General features: G+C 44.8%; 1 protein-coding gene across 1 annotated transcript in view; it reads right to left on the reverse strand.

Annotated features, from left to right (window-relative positions):
- SLC44A1 (solute carrier family 44 member 1) overlaps positions 1 to 22,207 on the reverse strand; it is a 73,190-nt gene that overhangs the window by 42,009 nt on the left and 8,974 nt on the right. Inside the window, exons 2-5 of the mRNA XM_066604325.1 lie at positions 15,874 to 15,963; positions 5,980 to 6,122; positions 3,923 to 4,059; positions 667 to 760 (exon numbers count right to left, since the gene is read on the reverse strand). Coding sequence (XP_066460422.1) covers positions 667 to 760; positions 3,923 to 4,059; positions 5,980 to 6,122; positions 15,874 to 15,963 — 464 coding nt within the window. The remainder of the gene's footprint in view (positions 1 to 666; positions 761 to 3,922; positions 4,060 to 5,979; positions 6,123 to 15,873; positions 15,964 to 22,207) is intronic.

Here is a 22,207-nt window from a genome sequence, read left to right on the forward strand (position 1 = left end):
CAGCCTGCAGCAGCGCCGGAAACCAGCGCAAGGGACCCAAATACCGGCTACTAGGTGAGCATTACAAGACATCTCCCGAAAATAAGACGCTGTCCCTCTTTTGGGGCAAAAGTTAAGACAGTGTCTTATTTGATGGCAAGAGGTTGCACGACTGTTTGCATCATTTTAAAGAGGCGCTGTCTGCTCCCCAACACCTCTGTCTTAGGACAGAGGAGGTAATGGTGCACATTTTGGTATAAATCTACACCTTATATCAGGCATAGACTCCATTTTTAACTGTCAGGTAAGTAAAAATGCACCAGGTTTATTAGGATATATGGGCGCAAATATATTTGGCACTAATCACTTCAAATCTGTTCTAGTAAATATGGATCCTCGTGTTTCTTGTTAAGGTCAACCAGAATTAGTCTCGCTATGACTAGAACAACTTTCAAATGTACTTCAAAAGTTTCAAAAACACAAAAAATAAATAAAATCTGGACACATGACGACAAATGTGCAAAAACACCTCCGCTTTCACAATGACAGCTTTCCACAAACACATTTCAGTTGCAGCATGATTCCTGTTAGAAAGGTCCTAGAATTTGCCAAAGGAGAACCTGTGGAGATGCCTTCATGAAGTCTTGTGGCTCGTACAAGTGTTTGCAGAGACTTGGCATTACTTACCTTTCTGGCACTGGAAGCTTTGGGCATAAAGCTGCTGCTTTGTTGTCTGTAGTGTACTGGCTGGGGAGCAGTGCATAATCACACAAATGGGATCCTGTAGGAAAAATAACAGCCGTTTATGGAATTAACCAACAGACCTGTATTTAAAGAAAAAAAACAACTGAAAAATGCTGCACCTTATCCAAGGTACTAGTAATTATTAGGAAATTATAGTACCGGTGTTTCTGGTGGCGCAATGCACCACACAGCTCTGCTACATGCACGTCGCGCACACACAGCACTGCTACATGCAGGTCATACACACACACACACAGCACTGTTACATACATTATTCATTCCATACAACAGGGATCAGAAGGAGCACAGTAGTGGAGATGAAGGACCTGTGATGATATCACCATCATGCTCCGCCCCTGATCACATGAGTGACTTACATACTCCACCCCTGATCACATGACATGGACATTAAAAGGTCTTTCATCCCCAGTGAGGTAGTTATATGCTCTGCCCGTGATCACATGACTGACATCAAAAAGCTCTTGCATTGTTTTGCAGATTACCTGCAGACTACAAACCCCCTGTGGCCTGAGTTGCTATGAAATACTAAGGAACACCTACCGGAGAGCAACAGTGTGCGTACAGGACCTGTATTGATGTCACCGTCATGTGATCAGGGGCGAAGCATGCAACTCCCTCACTGGGGAAGAAGGATCTTTGATGATGTCCCAGTCATGTGATCAGGGGTGGAGCATGTAAGTCACTCACAAACCCAATCACGCACAGACGGACAGGTCTTTGTTACTAGTTTGACAAAGTTATAAAAACCTTATAATAGACCTTCAATAACCATGTCAGTGTTGTGGCCCCTTCTGTGTCCTACTGTTTGTCCAATGTTTAATGCAGTGATCTATCACCACTTCCCATGACTAAGGGTGCTTTTACATGGGATGACCTGTCAGGCCGTCCTGGTGAGAATTGTTTTTGTGCTCTTATGCAGGATCGAATAACGCTAATGAATGGAGGCACATTGGGACTGGGGATCATTCCAGCCTGCCCGCCTCCATTCACAGTAAGCAGGCGGTCGCTCATAAGTGACCGGGTGCCTGTTTACATCGAATGATACGTCGTCCAGTTTTCTGCATGCAGAAACTCTCTCCTAGTCAGCAGAATTGCACATAGAGGCAGATTGATTTAGACTGGCATTTCATATACAGTCAATCAGAAGCCTGCCATCAGAAGATGCACCAGATGTATTAAAGAGTACATTTGCCGCATCTTGGGGTGCCCATGCATCAAAGTCTGGAAACTTGACTGCCTGTGAGCTGCTACACTTTACACCAGTTTCTAGCAAAAATGATGAGGAGTCTGATGCATCTTGGGCAGCCCCTACTACTAAGGGGCACCCACTTCAATAGAATAAAAAAATTGACAAGGGCAGCGTAAGGCCGGCTGCACACAAACAGGCCGGATTCAGCATGCAGGAGCCCATAGCGGAGTCAGACCCTGTGCCCGGCCAGCGCCCGTGCATACCTGTATTTTGTCCTCACAATCTGTACTGTGGATCGTACTGTCGGACAATCACAGTCTGGTATTTTTATTTTTCTTTTTTTTTTAACTCCTGCTTTTCCAGCGCTGTCGTTAAGTGATGACGCGGAACTCACAACCTTTCTGCAATGTGATTTGTGGATGGCTTCCGTTGACTTCAATGGAAGCCGTCCGTGCAGAATGTGGACATGCAGATGCTCTATTGGTTTGAATTTGTTTGGAATGCCGCGGGTCGTCCACGCGGGATTCTATCGCCGATTCCAAGATTCAAACTCGTTTTTGTGCAGGCGGCCTAAGAAGTGCAAATTTTTGCACAGAAGAGTGCAAAATTTGCGACTTTTCCACCATAAAACTGGCAGATGACATCACTAATAAGTCACTCCAATAACTCCGGTAAGAAATCCCTTTTAACCTAAAGAGAGAATGGCTAGTTGTTCTTAACCTTCTTCTCCCCATGTGTGCCATAACGTACGGCTGCGAAGCATCCAAGGAGACATTTTATGGACGTATAAACTACTCTCCTTTATTATCCCCGTTAGAGATTAACACATAAATCGTTTTATTGCTGCTGTAAATGTAAATCTGGAGTTGAAGATACGGGAAGCCCCTGGAGAACAGTTGACTTCTAGACCAACCTGTGTACCTGCATAAAGCTATTGCTTGCTTCAAGATCATATTTTCTTATCTATTGTGCTTCAAACTTAATTACAACGTTGATACCGCTAAGGCAAAATAATCTCTTCCTTGGCTGTACATGTACTGTAATGTCTGGGAGATAATGTATCGGACTGATAGCGTTATATGTCTATTATGTCCTTCACTGGAGGAAGGCGTTTGTAGACAATGAAAAAAGCATTAGGGAAGGGGGGGGGGTAGGGGGAAAGAACACTACTCGGCCGCCCTGCCTCCATGCCGGCAGCGCTGTGCGCGATGCCAACGATACTCGCTCCTGTGTAACCGCATTGGAGCGAGCATCACTGGGACGAGTATCGGGCATCGTTTGCCCAACAGCTCATCCAGTGTAAAAAGGAGGTACAGAGAAGGATTTACAATCATGAGGGATCTACAGTGATTTTCTATGCACCCACAAATCAGCCATAGCATTAAACGAGAAGATCCTCTTGTGACAATGACACCGGTCAAGCTAGGGCTGGGATACACTAGGCATCAAGTGAGCAGCAAGTTCTTGAAGTTGATGTGTTGGAAGAAGAAAAGAAGGGGCAGGTGTAAGCATCTGAGTGACAAGAGGCAAATTGTGATGGCCATAGGACCATATCCAAGAATGCAGGTCTTGGTGGCATGCAGGAAACAGCATAAAAAGGGGTTGTATCAGGCTAGTAAAACATGGCCGTTTAATCCAGATACAGTGCCACTATTGTCCACGAGTTGTGTGAGGTACTGCAGCTCTGGGCTGAATTGCAGTACCTCTCATCGTCCATGGACAAGAGCGGCACTGTTCTACAAAGGAAAAAAAAATGGTCATGTTCTTCTAATCTAATAGGACCCCTTTAATGGTGTAGTAAACATCATTACAAAATTCTACCTGAGCTCCCAGCAAAAAGCTGCCAAAGCACTCCTTGAAGCCATAGTCCTTAGGTTGGCCTAGTGCATTCCCAAATGGATGGGCTCGCTCACTGGGTCAATTTTCCTTCTGTACCCAAGAACTCCATTTTTTTTTTAAATTAGTAGTTTTTAAAATTTTCACACTTACCATTTGTTTCAGCAAAGTTTTTTAGATCGTTTAGTGTTTTCAGTTCTTGTTGAGGGCACCGAGATACACACAAAGCCATGGACTTTATTTTTCGATTCACTATATCCAACTTGCAAGGATCCAGAAAAAAAACATACCTGGCAGTCACATGATTGGGAGAAAAGGAAAAAAAAGTTACTTCCATTCGTTATGGGCATGAGAATGCCAGCATACAAAAACGAAATCCGTAAAGCAAGACCTCAAGGTTCTAGAGCTGCAATGGACAAGCCAAAGCCATTAAATTAGGCCGTGCGCACACAACTGTATGGCAATACGCTGCGGAAAAGTAGCAGCATTTTACTGATAACGGAAACTGTGTATCCCTGCATATTATCAGGGTTTTACTTGCGTATGCCTGCGCATGTGCAGCGCATTTTATGCACCCGGTCCTGCACTGCATCCTTGGTTTGTTTCAATTCAAGTCTTATGCGTATAAGATGCGGTAAAACAGAACATGCTGCGTTTGGGTTTTTTCTTTGTGCGTCTAACATGCGCAATAAATATAAGCAAGGGTGAGTGGAACAATGAAAATCAATGTACTGACTCCACTTACCGTGTTTTATGCGGGTGTAATACGCAATGCGAATACATTTGTGTGAACCCGGCCTATATCATGTAATGATTGGACTTCATAAAGACCTTGACAAAGCTTGAATCCCTCTGAAGTGACAACTTACAAAATGTCACGAGCATTCCCTTTTTAAAAGCATACGTGTCTGGGAATTACATTACTATTGATATACTTACCGTATTTTCTGGCGTATAAGACGACCCCAACTGTCGGCTTATATGCCGGGAATACGCTATAGAAAAAAAATACTCACCTCCCGCGGCGCGGCTGCAGACTGTCGCTCCCTCCTCCACGCCGACGGAGCATTGCTTTCTGGATGCGAGGCTTAAATGCCCTGCCTCCAGAAAGCTAAGGCTCCGATTGGCTAACTCAGTGCAGCATCAGCCAATGAAAGCCGGCGCTGCATTAACCAATCACAGCCATTCAATGATGTCATTGAATGGCTGTGATTGGTTAACCCAGTGCGGGCTTTCATTGGCTGAAGCCATTATTTGTAATAAAAGAATCTAAATAGTAAATCAAAAATACATATTTGGTATCGCTGCATCCGTAAAAGTCCAATCTATCAGAGTAAACGCATTATTTACCGCGCATAATGAACGTCGTCCGGAAAAAAAAAAAAGGGAATCCCAAAACGCGCAAACTGCAGAACGTCCTGCAGGAACTGAGCCCTTGCACAACTATTTTGATAGAAAACTAAAAAAGTTATCGCGCACAGAAAATTGTAAAAAATAAAATATATCTTTGAAACAAAAAAAACAACATTAGTATAGTAACTAAAACTATACAAGTTTGCTATCGTAGTAATCATACTGACCCATAGAATAAAGTTATCAGGTTTTTGTTGCAGTTTTTGCGCCGTAGAAATTAGACACACTGAAAAATGTCGGATTTTTTGGCTTTCCATTTCTCTCAACTTAAAAAGTTTCAAAAGTTTTACAGTACATTATATGGTACCATTGAGTAATACTAGTCGTCGCACAAAAAGTGAGCCCTCATACAGCTAGGTTGATGGATAAATAAAAGGAGTTACAATTTTTTTTTTTTTAAAAGAGTGTGTGTGTGGGGGGGGGGGGGGACAGAAATAAATGGCAAGTACATAGTCTGAAGTGGCCAATGTTTGAATTTCGTCTTATCTGGAGTATCAGAACCCCCTGCAGAGGCCTACAAGTTGGGGAAGTTTATTGTCACTGAGCCAGTATACCAAGTTGCATATGAGGGCAGGCCTTCTTTTTTGCGCGGCTATTAGTGTCCAGTAGCCGCTCGGCTACCACTCCCTTATTGAATAGCCATGTATGTATGTTTAAGGGGGAAGGTCAACAAGCGCCGCTTGCCAGCAGCTCTCTTACGAGTATTCACCAATCCTTACAATGTCCCATTAGAGTAGTAAGCACTCGCATGTAACTTTAGAGAGACCGGTCTTTTGTTAAAGCAGCATTCTACTTACTTGTGGTTGGTGTGATCAAGGCCGCTATTTCTAATGCCCTCAACCTCAGCATTCTTCTGACCACAGACATTTCCATAGCTGTCATAACCAGAAACTAGACGGGAGGCAGCGCCGGTGGCAATGGGAAATCCACAAATAAAACCCTGGAAAACAAAATAAATAGGACTTCAATACTTGAAGATTATGTAGTATGACCGTTCAGATTATGTAGCAATAATTTGATCCCCAGCAGGCAGGATACATTGTGTCTGCAAAGGTTGCATACTTTCCTGCTTCTGGGTGCATATGCATTATTTAATTTTTTTGAGGGGGATTGCTGTGTATGCAATCGCGTTTCCATAGGCACATGAAGAAAAAAGAAAAAAGACCCCACAGGCTGGAATTGGGCATATACAGTAATTAATTAGCCTTTTTCTAGGCAACAAGCATTTCCCACACAAGGCTGACGCAATGGGTTGTATAGACTGGGTGTCTGCACGCGCATCCATAGAGTTTAATGGGGGCTGTATGCACGTATCACACGGTAGAATAGAAAAAAAAATTTCACGCGCGTATCGATGCGTAGTGTCCACACGCTGGTGTGCATGGAAGAATGAAAGTCCATTGACGCATGCGTAATACATGCTGAAAAAACACTTGTGGGTATTAACAGGGATTAAATATCAACAGTAAAAGTTTTTCATTTAGGCTGGGTTCCCACACGGCGTATTCCCTGCGGACATCTCATGGTTTGGCCGCAGCAAAAAAAAAAAAAAAGCGAGATTTCCGCAGGGAAGACGCTGCTAAGTGCGGATTTTGGAACGGCTTGGCCACATGCTTTTCCGTTGCGGCCGGCGCTCCCATAGAGGAGAGCGCAGCTGCAGTGGGGGAGGGGGGGGGGGGGAATGGACATGCTGCGGCCGGCGAATCTGTGCCGCAGCGTCGGATTCGCCGTTCCGTGTGGACGAGATATCCACATGGCTGGCTAATCCCAGGATCCGCCCTTTGGGAACCCAGCCTTTGGGCTCAGTCACACGGGCGCATCAGCACCCGTACACCGGCGCCGATGCGCCCGTGTGACTGAGCCTGTACTGCGGGTAGAAGACGGCCGTACCTGAAGACAGACGTCTCTCTTCAGCGCTGAAGAAAGAACACATGAGGGCAATGAAGCCGGTCACATGTTCTTTCTCCCGGCGCTGCAGAGAAATGTCCGTCTTGAGGTACGGCGTCTTCCACCTGCAGAAACACGGGCGCCGATGCGCCTGGGTGATTGAGCCCTTAGACTTTTGTTTGTGTTAGAATCCACTACTGGACGTTACTAGAAAGTTACATAGCAAGTTAAAAAAATTAATTAATTAAAAAAAAATAATAATGATATAATGTCCATCTAGTACAACTAAAAGATGAAAAAGGCTGTGAAAGGGGCAAACAAGTTTTAGAACTTTGTTAGGTTTGAAGGCAAAGAAAAAAAAAAAAACCATAAGGCAAGAGCCAAAGTGTCATAAAAGGGAATATTTTCTGATGCCATCATACGGCAGCGGGCACAGACGGAAATTCTGCCTGCGTGCAGTAAGCCATATACATATATTATATATAAACACACATACATATGTCCATCTCTCTCTCTCTCTCTGGGCCGCTCTGCCTCTATTTATTTGGACGGCTATCGCCCCTGTGTAAAGCACAGTAGCGCCAGTCGCTGGTAAGCCTGCCAGGAGTTTATGCGCCCGACAGTCTAACCGTGTAAAGGTACCTTCAGCAATACAGCGAGAGTTGTAGACGTTCATGCAGAGTCAGTATTAAACATGACCCACCTCTATGTCCAGCTTTACATGAAAGATTAGGTCTCAGTCGCATTGGTCTCATTCCATGCTCAGTTAAGGATCTGTCATTTGATGCAAGTGAAAGGCGCTGATCAGACCCCACTGGGCATATCCAGGTCTGTCTGGCATTTTAACGGAAATCGGCAATGAAGGCTCTGAATGGCCCTCCAGCGTCAATGTGAACAAGCCCTAAGAAAGCGCAAAGAAAATCCGCACCAAAGTCCACATGACTTTTCAATGAGAAATTCATCCACTGCATTGCAATGAATGAGACCTGTGGCGAAAATCTGTTTTCCTGGCTTATGACAGGTCATCAATATCAGTGGGATCTGGCTCTCAGCACAGCTGATCAGCTGACTGAAGGTTCACATTGTCCCATTCAATGTTTACCAGGCATGGCCTTTTCTTAAGGCCCAGTTAGACAACGATTATTGCTCATAATTCGCTCAAAAGCCATCTTTTGAGCAATAATCGTTGTCTAAATGCCCATCTTTCAGTATTCAGCCGAACAACGGTTTTCAATTCTGCTTGAAAACCATGTTGGGCAGAACAGCTGATAAGCAGGTCGGCATGCTGTGTCTGCTGTCCATGGTGCTGAATTCTCCACGGGGAGCTCAAGATTAAATTGTTTTCGCTTAGCAGCAAATGGCTGAACAATGTAGCCAATTACAGAGATCAGACCTCCTGCTGAGTTTTGCAACAGCTCCCAGAAGCTCATTTGCATGCAAATGAAGCTGATAAAGTACTAATAGCAATTAGTGCCTATTAGTAATTTATGCAAAACGATCGCTGATCTTTCAATCTTTTGAAAGCTTATCTGTGTGTGTAAATGGGCCTTTAGTGGTTGTGCCTGGTATTACAGCTCAGCCCCATTCATATAAATGGGACAAAGCTGTATTGCACTATAATACCAAAACATAGCCGCTACTAAAAGTACAAAGCTGTGTCCAGTAAATAATGAAAGAGACGAATAGCTCTCTCTGGAGCACTGCGGCACCCACAATCAGCTGATCGGCAGTAATGCAGAGAGTCGGACCCTACTGGTTCGATATTGATGGCAGATGTGTGCCAATACAGGATATAAGGTGGCCAACATCATGGTAGCCCTCTACATAGGCTCACACTAGGCTGCACAATTTAGAGTAGAACTTGATCCCCTTGTTGTATGTGGAGCTCTCCCAACCAAAGGGTCATTCCCCTGCAGTAGTTCACTAAAGTCAACAGCTACTAAACGAAATTGACAGCAATTAGTATATTTACAAGCAGTTAAATGTTAAGTCCATACACTAAAGCGTGGAAATTAATTTTCCAGTCGTCAGCAGTCAAGAGCTTGATGGAAATACCAAATCGCTGAACCCAACTTTGCGGCCATAAGTAAAGTATAATCTCCCGCTGATCACTTATTACACTCCCCTTCAGATACTCCAACTATTATCATGCTGTTGAGGGAATTCCAATTCTGCTTGAGAACGGACACAACGCAGACCTTGAATAAATTTACAACTACTGGGAAAATTTAAAAAAAACAAAAAAACAACTTTTCCCCAAGACCCCCTGCCTGCAGTGCCTGTTCCACAGTCATCGTCTGGTCCCTCGGCTTTTGACGATTTGCAGTTATAAACCCAATCTCAACACTTTGAAGCGTCCCCAGATGACACTTAATATTCTGTTGGCACGGCTGTAAGATGAAGCGTTCTGTTGCCGGCGAGTATGTTAATGTGTTATTGATCTGCAGCGCATCTGAAATCTGGGAATTGTCTGAATGCCTAGATGGTTTTCTTTAGCAGCAGAAAACCTGAAGTCGGGAAACGGTTCCTACCTGGAAGTGGGATTAAAAAAAAGGGCTTTTCCGGAAACTAAAATTTCAATGGCCATAAAATGGTGTAACGAAGAAATAGGCAATGCTCACCCCCCCTTCAGCGGCTCCGCAGCTCTGCACCGCGAACAAGCTGGCTGCGGCCAGGCACTATTTGTTGGGCTCTTCACCGCTCCGCCAAATCAGACTTTAGCAGTCGTTCTGCCATGAAGGACATGAATACAATACTTGATACATTGTATTCTAAACCCTTTATCTTTACTCCCCAGATAGACATTTAGGCTGCTCTCACACATGCGTGCAGAAAACGCTGCGCGAAACCGTGGCATTTTACCGCGATTTCACACAGCGTTTCCGAATGCATATAACAGCATTTTTTTAACGCACCAGCACTGTGATGGGCGAGGAGGTACATGGAAAAGCAATTAAATTATGACATTAGAAACGCAGACCAAAGACACTAGTCGGCGAGGCCCCATTGAAATCAATGGAAGTGTTGTAATACGGTTAGCACGGTGGTCAGGACACTGCAGAAAAAGCGGTGAGTGAGCGAACGGCCCAAGACAAAAATTGCATTCATAGGCTTTATTTAAAAGGAAGCCAAAGTTGCAAGCTGCGGTCTCCGCTCCTAATTGCATATTTGCTCCAGAGACTAATGTAGTTTACTGCCTAAGTGACGTCACCGCTCGCTCATTCACTCCCATGCGGCCTGCTTAGAGAATCAGTCATTCACATTTACTGTATAATGAATGTATCTGTGAATGAGGAGGACTGAATAAGCGCTGTTTAAACTGAATAAGTGAATGAGCCAGCGATGCTTTTTATGCTGCCCAAAGGGGACAAACAAATCTGAACCATTGGCGTTCTTCGTTGACTCGCGTTTAGACCGAATCATCATCACTTTCGCTTGTTTGAACGATTTTTTGAATGATAACGTTCCATCTTAAGTGCTCTCTGTTTAATTAGGACGGCCAAGGGATCCATCCAAACCTAATTTTCAGCTTTTCAGATAGAACCCCAGGGCAGAACGTCTGGGCACACAAACCCTGTGTGAATATGGCCTGAGGGTAGCTTCATACGGGCGTTATTGCGCGCACAAAATTTGGTAGCGCAATACGCAGAGAACAGAACTCATTGATTTCAGTGGGTTCATTCCCATTCTTTTTTGTGTGCACGCACAAAAAAAAAATTTGAACATGCTCTATTTTGTGAGTATTTGCAATATGCAACGGGATGCACGAAAGACAGCGCAAAAGTTCAGGGAGAACACATCTGGACGTCTTCAGATGAATCAGCCTTTTAAATCAGGGCGTTGTAGTGTCCAGTGTACAAAAAAATCATGAGTGAGCAAAATGTACAATAAAATACGCCGATATGTGCGCAAAAAAAGCCTTGCCCATAGCACAAATATGTAGTGCTGCGCCTGGTGAACAATGAAAGTGATGCGGTGCTCACTGGAGGGTATACTCGCCTCTCCTGAAGGCCTAGGAGGCAGCTGACAGTCGCCGCGGGTATCTTCTGTGTAGTCGAAAGGCAGAACCACATGACTGCTGCAGCCAGAGACCCGCTCTCGGGAAAGCCCTAGGAAAGCCCTGTAGCCCCGCCCCCCTATCTCCAAATATGGGGAGATATGCAAGAGATCCCCGGGAGCTCCGCTCCCCCTCACTACAGGGGATTGCAAAGCTCTTTCGCGATCTTCTCCCATGATTCCAATGGTGCCGTCACTGCTGCCGCCGACCCCATTTAAGACAATGGGCAATATCGCATATTTTATTTTTATATTATATATATTTTTTTTATTTTTTTTTTTAAATCGCAACTTGGAGTGAGTGCCATCATTGAAAATCATTGGTTTCAAGATCATGCGTTTTCACTTGCTCTCACATTGCAGAAAATCTATCGCCAGTGTGGAAGAGCCCTAATTTCCACAGGTCCTGGCTGGGGGACGGGGTTTGTCCTTTGGGATCAGCTGGTAACGTTCCTCCAGTGGGCACAATATGGCCGTACATGGAGTTTTGTGATAAACAAGCCTGAGCATCTGGAATCCGACTCTGCCGCAGCCACATCGTGCGCTAGCAAACATCTCAGGGAAATAAATGAGGATTCTGCAATCCTTGTAATGCGATTTCCCTCATTAACCTTTAGGGTTATATGGAAACAGCAGGGGGAAAGCTTTCCTGCCCGTTAGAAACTTATCAGGAAGCAGCAGCCTTACAGCCGTTCAGCAACATCAATGGCTTCCTGATCCGGTCTTCACAGGAAGGCCGGCTGTGTTACTGGGAAGGCTACTAAATCCGCTCTTCTAGCAATAGATCGGCACAAGTCACCTCCATGCATACAGATGGCCGGCTCATCCCAAACACATTACTTATGGCAGTTATTGAAAGAAAGAAGAAAGTGAAGAAACATTCTATCAGAACAGTAACAAAAACAGGGAAAGATTTCCAGGAGACGAATGCTATTACACTGTGTTAGAATTGGTTTTTTTGTACTTCACATAAGAACAAACAAATAAAACCTTTTAAAAAAAAAAAAAACACCTTGCAGGCCGCCTGCAGACGGGCGGGTCGGATCCGGCGGTGAGGATGCTCGGCGCGGGGTCCGATCCGAGCTCCTGCAGGGACCAGCGCGTACTCACCTGCGCCCGCCGGCTCCGGCTGTTTGATGTGTCGGCTTGCCGGGCAGCCGGCGGAGGGGGGGGGGGGGGGGGGGGTGAATGACATTTCTGTGAGGGGCTCTGCGAGCTGCGCACAGAAACAGAGCATGCCGCGATTTGTTTGCCGCGCGATATTTCACGCAGCCAAATCACGGCCGTCTACATCGCGTTTGTTAACGCAATCCTATGCAGGCTTCCAGCGGCGGACTTTCCGCTCGTGTGCAGGGGGCCCAACATGTCAATTTCTGTTGCGGATTTTCACTGTTGACTTCACCACTTTAAATAATGGAATTAAATTCAAGGCGATTGCACACCAATCTCACGTAACATGTGGAATTCACTACACATTCGCTGCATGTGGACATGCCCTAAAGGCACAAAGGCCTCTCTCCCACAGGTGGATGTGGAATATGAAATTTATATATATATATATATATATATATATATATATATATATATATATATATATATATACACATACACACACACACACACACACACATACTGTGTATATATATTATTTTTCTCTTCGTAAGGCTGAACAAAGCTATTCATTTCAATTGGGGCTTCTAAAATGAGCGTTGTAGCGCAGCGTTTAGCTCACGGTAAAATGAACGCTGTATGTTCTCTTTTCGGGCGTTCAATGCCTTTTTGACTTATCAGCCATTGAAATGAATGGGGTGTTTTAAAAACTGCGTTAAAGCCACTCACACACAGACGTCTTTTTACAGCATTTAGCAAACGCTTGGAACACCCGTTAAAAACGCTGTACTGAGCCTCCGTTAATTACAATGGGGCTTCTCAGACAAGCGTTTTAGCGAAGAGCTGAACACGAGCTAAAAACAAAGCTGCTTGTTGTATTTTCGTGCGTTCAGTGCATTTTTAATGCACCACATTACAACGATGGGATGTTTAAAATGTGGTCAAAAGTGTTTAAAAATGTCGTTCTAAAATGTGGCGTTTAAAAAATGTGGCTTTTTTTCCCCACAACAGATGCCTGTGCAAGAGTGGCCCAACGCTGTAAAACACTTGTAAGAGAGCGGCCTCCGTAATTTTATCATCAAGATCCTCGGAGGTTACACAGGGGGTTGGAAAAAATAAAACAAAAAACGTTCTGCAGTAAGGCCATGAGATACTTCATGCCTCGTGTCTTATTCAATACAACTTAAGGGTTTGCTCACATCAGTATCAGAGGATGAAGTAGTGCAGCAAGCAGTGCTATGTGGTCCTGTAAATCACGGAAAAATTCCAGATCGCTGTCCACGAATCAAACACACTCCATTATAGTCAATGTGGGTCCGTTTGGCGCCGTTCAGTCCTGCCATAACCATTCGGCCAGGGTTGCAGTTCTCCTGCTCCCCCAACGGTGATGCAAGCGAGCCCCAACGTGGAGGGGAGGAGGTTTGCCTCCAACTTCAGGCAATTAGCTGCAGTAAGAGGATGGAGGAGTTGCCTCACAATCTGTTTAGCCATCCAAACTAGGGGGACATCTAGGGAACAAATTAGGGGTGTCAGGGACAATCTAAAAAGGTGTAATGATTGGGACAGTACGGCCTCAGACCAGAATCGTTGAATCTTTGAACATTTCTACCATTTTTGACCGCAAGAATAGTGCGGTCTGCAGGGATGTTCTTGCCACAACAGATACCAACTGCACCATTAAAGTCTGCTTCTCGTCACAGCTATTGTGGGAAAGGATACAATTGTTGCTGCTGCTGAAATAGGGGGCATATTGGGGCTTACGAAAGCTCTCAATGGTACTTGGTCACATCTGTCGGACTACCAACCCTACAAAGACTTTGCCCAAACAATCGCATCCATTTGCCAATACCGGTAGTCGTCATCACAGCCTACCTGAGTAATGCGTAAAGCGTTACGCGAAACAGACGTTGGCTTATTTTTCAGCTTGCAAAAAATTTCGGCTGCAGTCATCCAAGAACAGCTTGTTGTTGTTGTCAAAACACGTTAACATGCCAGCTTCAAATGAAAGGAATATCACAGAGGGAGCTAATTATTTGTCTTCTGAGAAACAGACTCTGAAAGCCCCACATGCTGCCCTACCATAATTGACACGCCAATTAGAACTTCACGATACCAAGAAAATACATGGAAATACACAAAGCTTTGTTTCTATATAGAAGTGTCAGTCCGTACTGTTTAATGCAGCTGGAGGCACGGGTCTCTAATTAATAACTATTAGTTTTAATGGAAATCTTCAAGGCCTCTCCCTGGGTTGACACTTGGGGTTCTGTAGAGAAAACTTTTCAGCAGTCCTATCATCACAGGCAATAGTACAATAAAAGTATATATCTATTCCAAAAGATCCACCATACACAATAGGCCATTTCACAGCTCACCTCCTCCCCCTCCCTGCACAATGACCTCTGCACAGCTCACAGAGTACACTATTGCATGAAGGAGGTCCTGCAGATATTACCATACAGATGGCCTAATAATCTCACGCCTGAAGAATTAGCGGCATTGCAAAACTGGTACCAGTAATTTCCATACTAATGAGCGAGAAACGGATATAATACCGCTATGGCCATTTTCCCGCTAGCAGATTTGTATAGAGCCATATTACATTTTAACCCAATAGAAAAATACCACCAATTAATGAGAATATGGATGCAGGTACAGATGAAGGAACCATGAAATATGGTTGCATCTGCATTTTAATCACTTTCCAGTGTCCATAATTGGCATATTTGTCAGCAAATCTGTAACAAATTTTCAACACTTATGGTGGAGAAAAAAAAAAAAGGTTGTGAATAGCCATATAAGAGATTTTTGTTACCACTTTATTATCTATTCCGCTTTGCAAAACACAAAAACTTGTCTAAAAAGTGGTTTTAGGCCATTTTCTTTTTATTGCTGCACCAAAAAGTCTCAAAAATGCACAAGACTTTCGTTATCCTCTAATTTTATGCAGTGAACAGGCCGGGAATCAACTGACACTGGAATCGCGATTGAGGGCTCAGTCACACAGGCACATCGGCGCCCGTGTGACTGAGCCCTCACTGCGGGAAGACGGCGGCCGTACTTCAAGACAGACGTCTCACTGCAGCGCTGAAGAAAGAACACATGAGGGCAATGAAGCCGGTCACATGTTCTTTCTCCCGGCGCTGCAGAGAGACGTCCGTCTTGAGGTACGGCCGTCTTCTTCCTGCAGTAACACGGGCGCCGATGTGACTGAGCCCTTAGGATACTAACATCTAAGTTTTAACAACCCCAATTATAAGACCTGTGTCAAATGCAATGTTGGGTTTTTACATGCGCATCATTTTTTTACTGTACTTTTTGTGCGTGCAATGGTTTTTGTTTTTTTGCAGAAACCCCAAACCAATGCTCTCTGCCACTGAAATGACCAATTAGTGTAATGGGTCCAAGAGGTGTTGGAAAATAGAGCATGCTGTGTTTCTTTTTTTGCACAACTGAAATGTACATGTAAAAATACGTGGATGTATACGAATCCATTTTCTGTGTATTGCACACGCAATATTTTCATCCGCAAATACGTCTGACAGTGTGTGAACATATTAACCATCCAAATCACAATAAGAATGAATTCATGGGAGGTCAAAGGAAGAGATGACACAAAGGAAGCAGCAACTACTCACCATCCCGACACAGAACAGGATAAACAGCAGCAGCCAAGGAATATCGGTACAACTGTGCTCCTCCAAGGGCCTCCAGTCCCGCTTAGAGTTCTGGAAGCAAAACACAAAATATACATGACTTCTTCATGTTAGCATAAGCAACCCAGACGACAGGCGCACGGTAACTATAAGATCAGCCCTGGATGGTGGGGCAGACAAATCATCAAGAGCGCAGAAATCAGCATGCAACACCCACACATCTGCTGATGCGCTTTTTGGGCCCCTACTTCTCAATGATCTGTACTGGTGAAAAACGGCACTTTTTACAAACTTTTGACATGTCAAAAAAGTTTTGATCAGTGTGGTCCCCTGCACTGTGCCCCTTCAGCTGTCTTCATTGCTTAACAGCTCCTCCCGGCAGCTGAAAATGTTTGCCGGGAGGTCTACAGACGGATGCCAGGGGAAACGCAACTTAAACTTTGGTTCCAAATGTATAGTGCAAGCTGCTCCTATTTCAGATGGTGGTCCCATGCAAACTATTACTTCTAGTTGAATGTAGCTTATAATTAAACATTTTTTGTATTTATACTTAATAAAAAAAATTGTCTCTATCACCACATATTCCAGGACTAATTTTAGAACAGCGCCACCTGCTGTTTCTATTCTGTGTCCACCTCAGTAATAATTCAACCTGCTTGGTCTTTCTTCTGTAGAGATGTAAAGGGATCCCTGATGAGCTGCTGCGTCTTTTCTGACCTCAGAAGACCGAGTAAGTGGTAAGAGGGCAAGACAACCTTCCTGCGGAGAAGAAACACCAAGCAGGTGCGAACACTTTGGACTTCTCATGGGACGCCTTTTAAGCATGAATTATAACTACCAAAGATTACCGGTCTAATATTTTTTTGTATTTTGCTTTTCCAGTCGGAGTAAAAAATAAAGATAGGAGACATGAAAAAGGACTTTTACATATTTAGGATGAAAAATTCATCAAAAGTCAATGATAGAGGCAAATACTGATGGCAACTTTATCATACTGTTTGCAGGTGTTTTTTTTTTGGTTTTTTTTTTTTGAGACGCGAAGATTCTCGTTTGAAGGAAATGTGATTGCTCCCAGCAAGAGAAATCTTGTAGACATGATACATTTCAATGGCTAACAAAAATACATGACGTTATAACAAGCTTCCGAAACCTCTCAGGGTTCTTCCTAGGCATATAATACATACATACACACGCACACGACGTCCCTGCTAGATAGTTTGTGCTCATGCAGCCTGTTTGAACGAGCCAACGATGCCTTTGCCCGTCTAAATGACACTGGTTCAGTCTTTCACACTCGCTGTTTAAGTGACTAAGAGGGACCGAACATGTTATGGCAATCGCAACAATGTTAGAATGTAATACTTGAAAACATACATTATCCTAGTCCGCATTCACACACGCATATTTTATTTATTTTTTACAGCATTTAGCGTGGCATTTGAAACGCCTGCTAAAAGCAAGGCAAAGCGCCTCCATTGATTTCAATGGGGCTTCTCAGACGAGTGTTTGAGCACGGAGTTTCTAACAGCACTTTTCAAAAATTGTCTGCTCCATTTACAATAGGAGAAGCAGCGGCGGCAGAGGCGGATCCCTGCGTGCCTGAAGTCCTGCGAGGCTTTCACAGCGCAATACGAGGGGGGGATTCACGGCCCCATATCACGCTAGTCTGTGTGAAGTTAGGCCTCATGTCCACGGGCAAAAGAAGAATTAAAATCCACAGCGGATTTTAACTCCTCTCCTGCCCGCGGATCCGCATCCCATAGGGATGCATTGACCACCCGCGGGTAGATAAATACCCGCGGATGGTCAATAAAAATGATTTTTTTTAAAAATGGAGCATGAAAAAAATCTGGACCATGCTCCATTTCCGTGCGGGTCTCCCGCGGGGACCGCTCCCGCGGGCTTCTATTGAAGCCTATGGAAGCCGTCCGGATCCGCGGGAGACCAAAATAGGAATTTACTCACCTGCTCCGGATCTTCCCTTCGCCGCGGCTCCATCTACTCTCCGTCGCGGCCGGATCTTTTTTCTTCGGGACGGCGCATGCGCGGGGCACGCAACCAACGTGCCCTGCGCATCCGCCGGGCCGAAGAAAGAAGATCCGGCCGCGACAGAGAGAGGATGAAGCCGTGGTGAAGGCAAGATCCGGAGCGGGCGAGAGGCAAGTTAATTCTTATTTTCAGCGCTCATGTCCGCGGGGCAGGAGGGACCCGCTACGGATTCTCCATGGAGAATCCGGAGCGGGCCTGATTTTCCCCGTGGACATGAGGCCTTAGCCTTATTGCTCTCACACATGAGCGCTTTATGTAGCATATCTATTGAGTGGGAGCACGCAGCAAGTACACAATGAATGGTGTACCCGCTGCATGTTGGCATCTCCATACACTATCTTGGCATGTACATGTGTGTACTACACACCATTATAGTGCATGCCGTGCAAGAAGCACAATTGAAAGTCAATGTGAAGATTGGTATTGCATATTACGCGTGTAATAACACAGAACCCTTAATACCAGCTTTGGAGAAGAAAAAAAAAAGTATATATTGTGTATGATCAATGGTCCCATGTTCTACACGCCATACAAAATTATGGTATTGTGGTCTGTAGTTACATAATGGACTACGGAAGACTGAATGTATAGTCAATATACAAAATGCACAAGTTCGGTTATTTTGTACGTGGTTGAGTGAAACGCGCTATGGGGGCTTCGTTCTACACGAAAAAGCAAAATGAAGTTATCGAATGGAAAACTAGTGAAGCTTGTTTTTTTACATCACCTTTAGAATAATGCAAGCCGAAACCATCCCATTCAGAAACAAAGTCCACGGTGTTCATGTGAGATGAATGCCCGCTGCCTCTCACAGGATCCTGAATGAAACCTCCTTGTAAATGGCCGAGCTGCCACAAGATTGGTCGCCATTCGAATAATGATTTTGTTGCTATAGTACTCATACATTTTCGAGCCTGACAGGTTACACTGTGCCATAATTATAGTGGGCTTGTATCACCGAGATTTATCTGCTTGGCTGCAGGCGGAACATGATGGATTCTGAGGTGTAACGTCTTGTTTTCATTATGTAAAACCAGAACAAGGCAGTAGATTATGGGAGAAACATTTTTTTCTTCTTTTCGGAAGCTGGTCTCATGGAGCAACCGGTGTACAATGATACTAATCTTAAAGTGATGGTACATCATCCATTTGGAGCTACAAACAAAAGTTTAAGACTTTTCCATTTTTTGGGAGGCAAGGTGCGCAAAAACAGCAATTCTTTTAGGTTGGGGTTACATGGAAATTGTGTAGCGCAACTTTCTAAAATTTAGAGTGACAGCTGAGTGCAATCAGTTGCTTGCAACCCACAGCATTCCCCTGGACTGCAGCCAGTGGGGTGACGTCAATGTAGGTAGACCCCGAGACTGCACGGGGCCCCCTGCACAGAAGAACTCAGAGCCGAATTGCCCAGCCCTTTCCTACCACGGACATTCCTTTCCCTCCCCAAAATTCCAGCCTGTAGCACAAGTCTATTTGTAACTTAAGGTGCGTTAACACGGAATGATAATCATTGATCGGTCGAATGATAATCATGCAAAGTCTGCAGGCCGATGGACAGGCAGCCTAAATACCGATCCTCTACTCGCTCTCATTCACTGGTATGATGAATGTTAACGACTGAATGATTTAGTGAGCAAACGAGTTACCTGCCTGTATGACCGCGGATCATAGGCTTGCGAAATCCGCAGTTCAAATCCAGTCGTGTGAGAGCGGCCTAAAGCTGCAGAAGTCGTTGGCACTATAGAATACATTGTTGCTCATCTATTTTCACGTTTGCTGGTGGGATATAGCGTTTTATCAAGGAAAGATCGTGTAACATTTTAAATACTGCCTTTATCTTTAAAACACTACTTACCAAAAAAAGGACCAGAAAAGAATTTATTCATCATCACATCTTCTGTGTATATTTTAGTGCAGCCGTCTCCTCCGTGAGGCAGCCATGTATCATACACTCCATTCAAAGCCGATAAGAAGCATAAGGCTTTGCAAGGAAAACAACCAGTGATATGACAAGAACCCGCGCTGAAGCTTTTATTTCCTTAAGACAGGGGAATCCGATACGAAACAAACTTCAATAAATTCACAGTACTCTTGTAAATGTTAAACCACTGATAATAATGACCCGCCATGAGCCAGGCTGATGGGATTTATCCAAGAGCAGCAATACCCAGGAACTTGTGTGTAGACCGTGCCACTGCTGAGACTTGGAACATTCATTTTGGAGATCATGCAGATTTCGCCATCTTCTTAGATTCCTGTAGTCTACGTATGTAAGACACACTTTTTGAAGCGAACGGCGTATACATTTTATCAGCGCACTCACAAAACTACGGTTTGCACACTCGCTACAGTAAGAAATACTAGAGAGAAAAAAAAATTGGACAAATCCAATCCGGATCATTAGGCATCTAGTGGCTTCGGATACATCGGCTTCACATCAGATCTGTTATTCTCTGGTAGATACTAGAGGCTGCCCCTTGGACGTCTGCCACCGAAGAGCTGCTCTGCATGTAGCCCAAACCCAATTGGGTAATCCTTGGCATCTCCGTCTAAAACAAGCATACCGCCTAGTTCCGTGGCTTTTTTTTTTTCTGGCGTGTTATCCAAAATGTTCATGAGTCGTTTCCGTTGTACATGAATGGGATGAAGATTGCCAGATTTTGGTGCCAAATCTGACACTTGAGAAGGTCCTCTGACCTGTCTAATAACACTTACTATAGACTTTGCACCAATACTGTAACTAAAGTGGAGATTGTACCCAACATCCTTTTCTGAATGTTAAATCATACACTAAACTTTGAACACTGAAATTTCAACACTAAGGCCACCTACACGAGGGCGAGCGCGATATTGGGTTGAGAGACTTGGCCCGATATCACACTCATGGATGTGCGATTAATCTGCAGATACTAGGCGACTTTCAGGCAAAAATGCTTCGCTTCTGTGAAATTACGATCCTGTCATGCGAGTTTTATGCACGAAAGAAGATCAGAAGGGCTTCCCCATTTCAATGGAAAGACCTTGCATCACACAGCATGTGAGAGCTATGCAATTCATTAAAAGGTCCCATTGAAATCAATGGGTGATGCATTCCAAGGACCACAAAGAGATAGGACATGCAAGAGAATGGGGTTCATAAGTCTCACGCAAGTTTTTCTTCTCGGCCATGTAAAAGCAGCCCAAGAAGGAAAAGTCATAAAGGTTATTAAAAAAAGGGGGAGGGGAGAAGCTGTCAATAAGATATGCGAATGACCACCTTGTCAAGCACCTAGGTCGAACATGTGGGAGGAGCTACAATGGTAGCAACACCAGATCGAAAGAAAGTTTTTTTCCAGCCAGATAACTCAAAAATTAGATAAAGTCTTGTGGTACGATTGACCAGAAGGCATCTAACATCGATGTGTCAGTTAATGTGAGTTGTTGCAAACTGAGAGGGACATAATCCTTGAACTGAAAGACCTTGGTTTATCACTCCGGCAGATAGCTATGCATGCAGTCAGGGGTACTGGTGCATTAGGTCTCCCCTGGAACTATGGGTGGAGACATAGGTTGGGAGGCCTCACTGACAGGGGAACGCCCTGGTGACGCCCCCACTGTGGATTGCCTGACATGCCATCGTCTCAGCTGCCTGCACATGTGATTTTAAGGGTGTCCATCTCCTGGAATGCTATCGTCTCGCCTGCCTGCACACGTCATTTACCGGCTGTACTTTCCGTAAGGCTGTCCGTTTCTCCCTTAGTCCCGGCCGACCTCCACAGCAGTGTGTCCGTGTGCGCGGAGTGCCTGCATGCCAGACACAGGAAGTTTGGTCTGTGCCCTAGCTGCACGCAGCTCTCATCAGTAGCCCGTCCGGAGCTCCGGCCTCACCCTTCTACTGCATCCAGCGCCCCAAGAACATCTTGTGCCGTCATAGATATCCTGTACTCCCCCTCCCCAAAGGCAAGCTCCATATAAGCAGCTGTGGGCCAGGGGTGCGTGCGCAGGCTGAAGACTTACACGACTGGGAGCCAGCTCACCGCTGTTGGACCTGGTTTGATGGCAGCTCCAGGAGCACTATCTGCTGCTGTACAGAAACGCTGCAGCCAATCCACAGCTGGCAGACATCACCCTGTTCAGGAGGAGGTCTCTCCTGTTCAGCGATGAGCACGGCTTTAGTCTCAGATAGCCAGAGATTGGTCTGGAGATGACATGGGCAACACAATAAAGAGGCCTTCACGAGGGATCACACCAGTCCTACGCTGGCGATTTTGGTGTAGGGTGGCATAAA

Source organism: Eleutherodactylus coqui, chromosome 5 (assembly GCF_035609145.1).
Source record: "Eleutherodactylus coqui strain aEleCoq1 chromosome 5, aEleCoq1.hap1, whole genome shotgun sequence".
NCBI classification, from domain to species: Eukaryota; Metazoa; Chordata; class Amphibia; order Anura; family Eleutherodactylidae; genus Eleutherodactylus; species Eleutherodactylus coqui.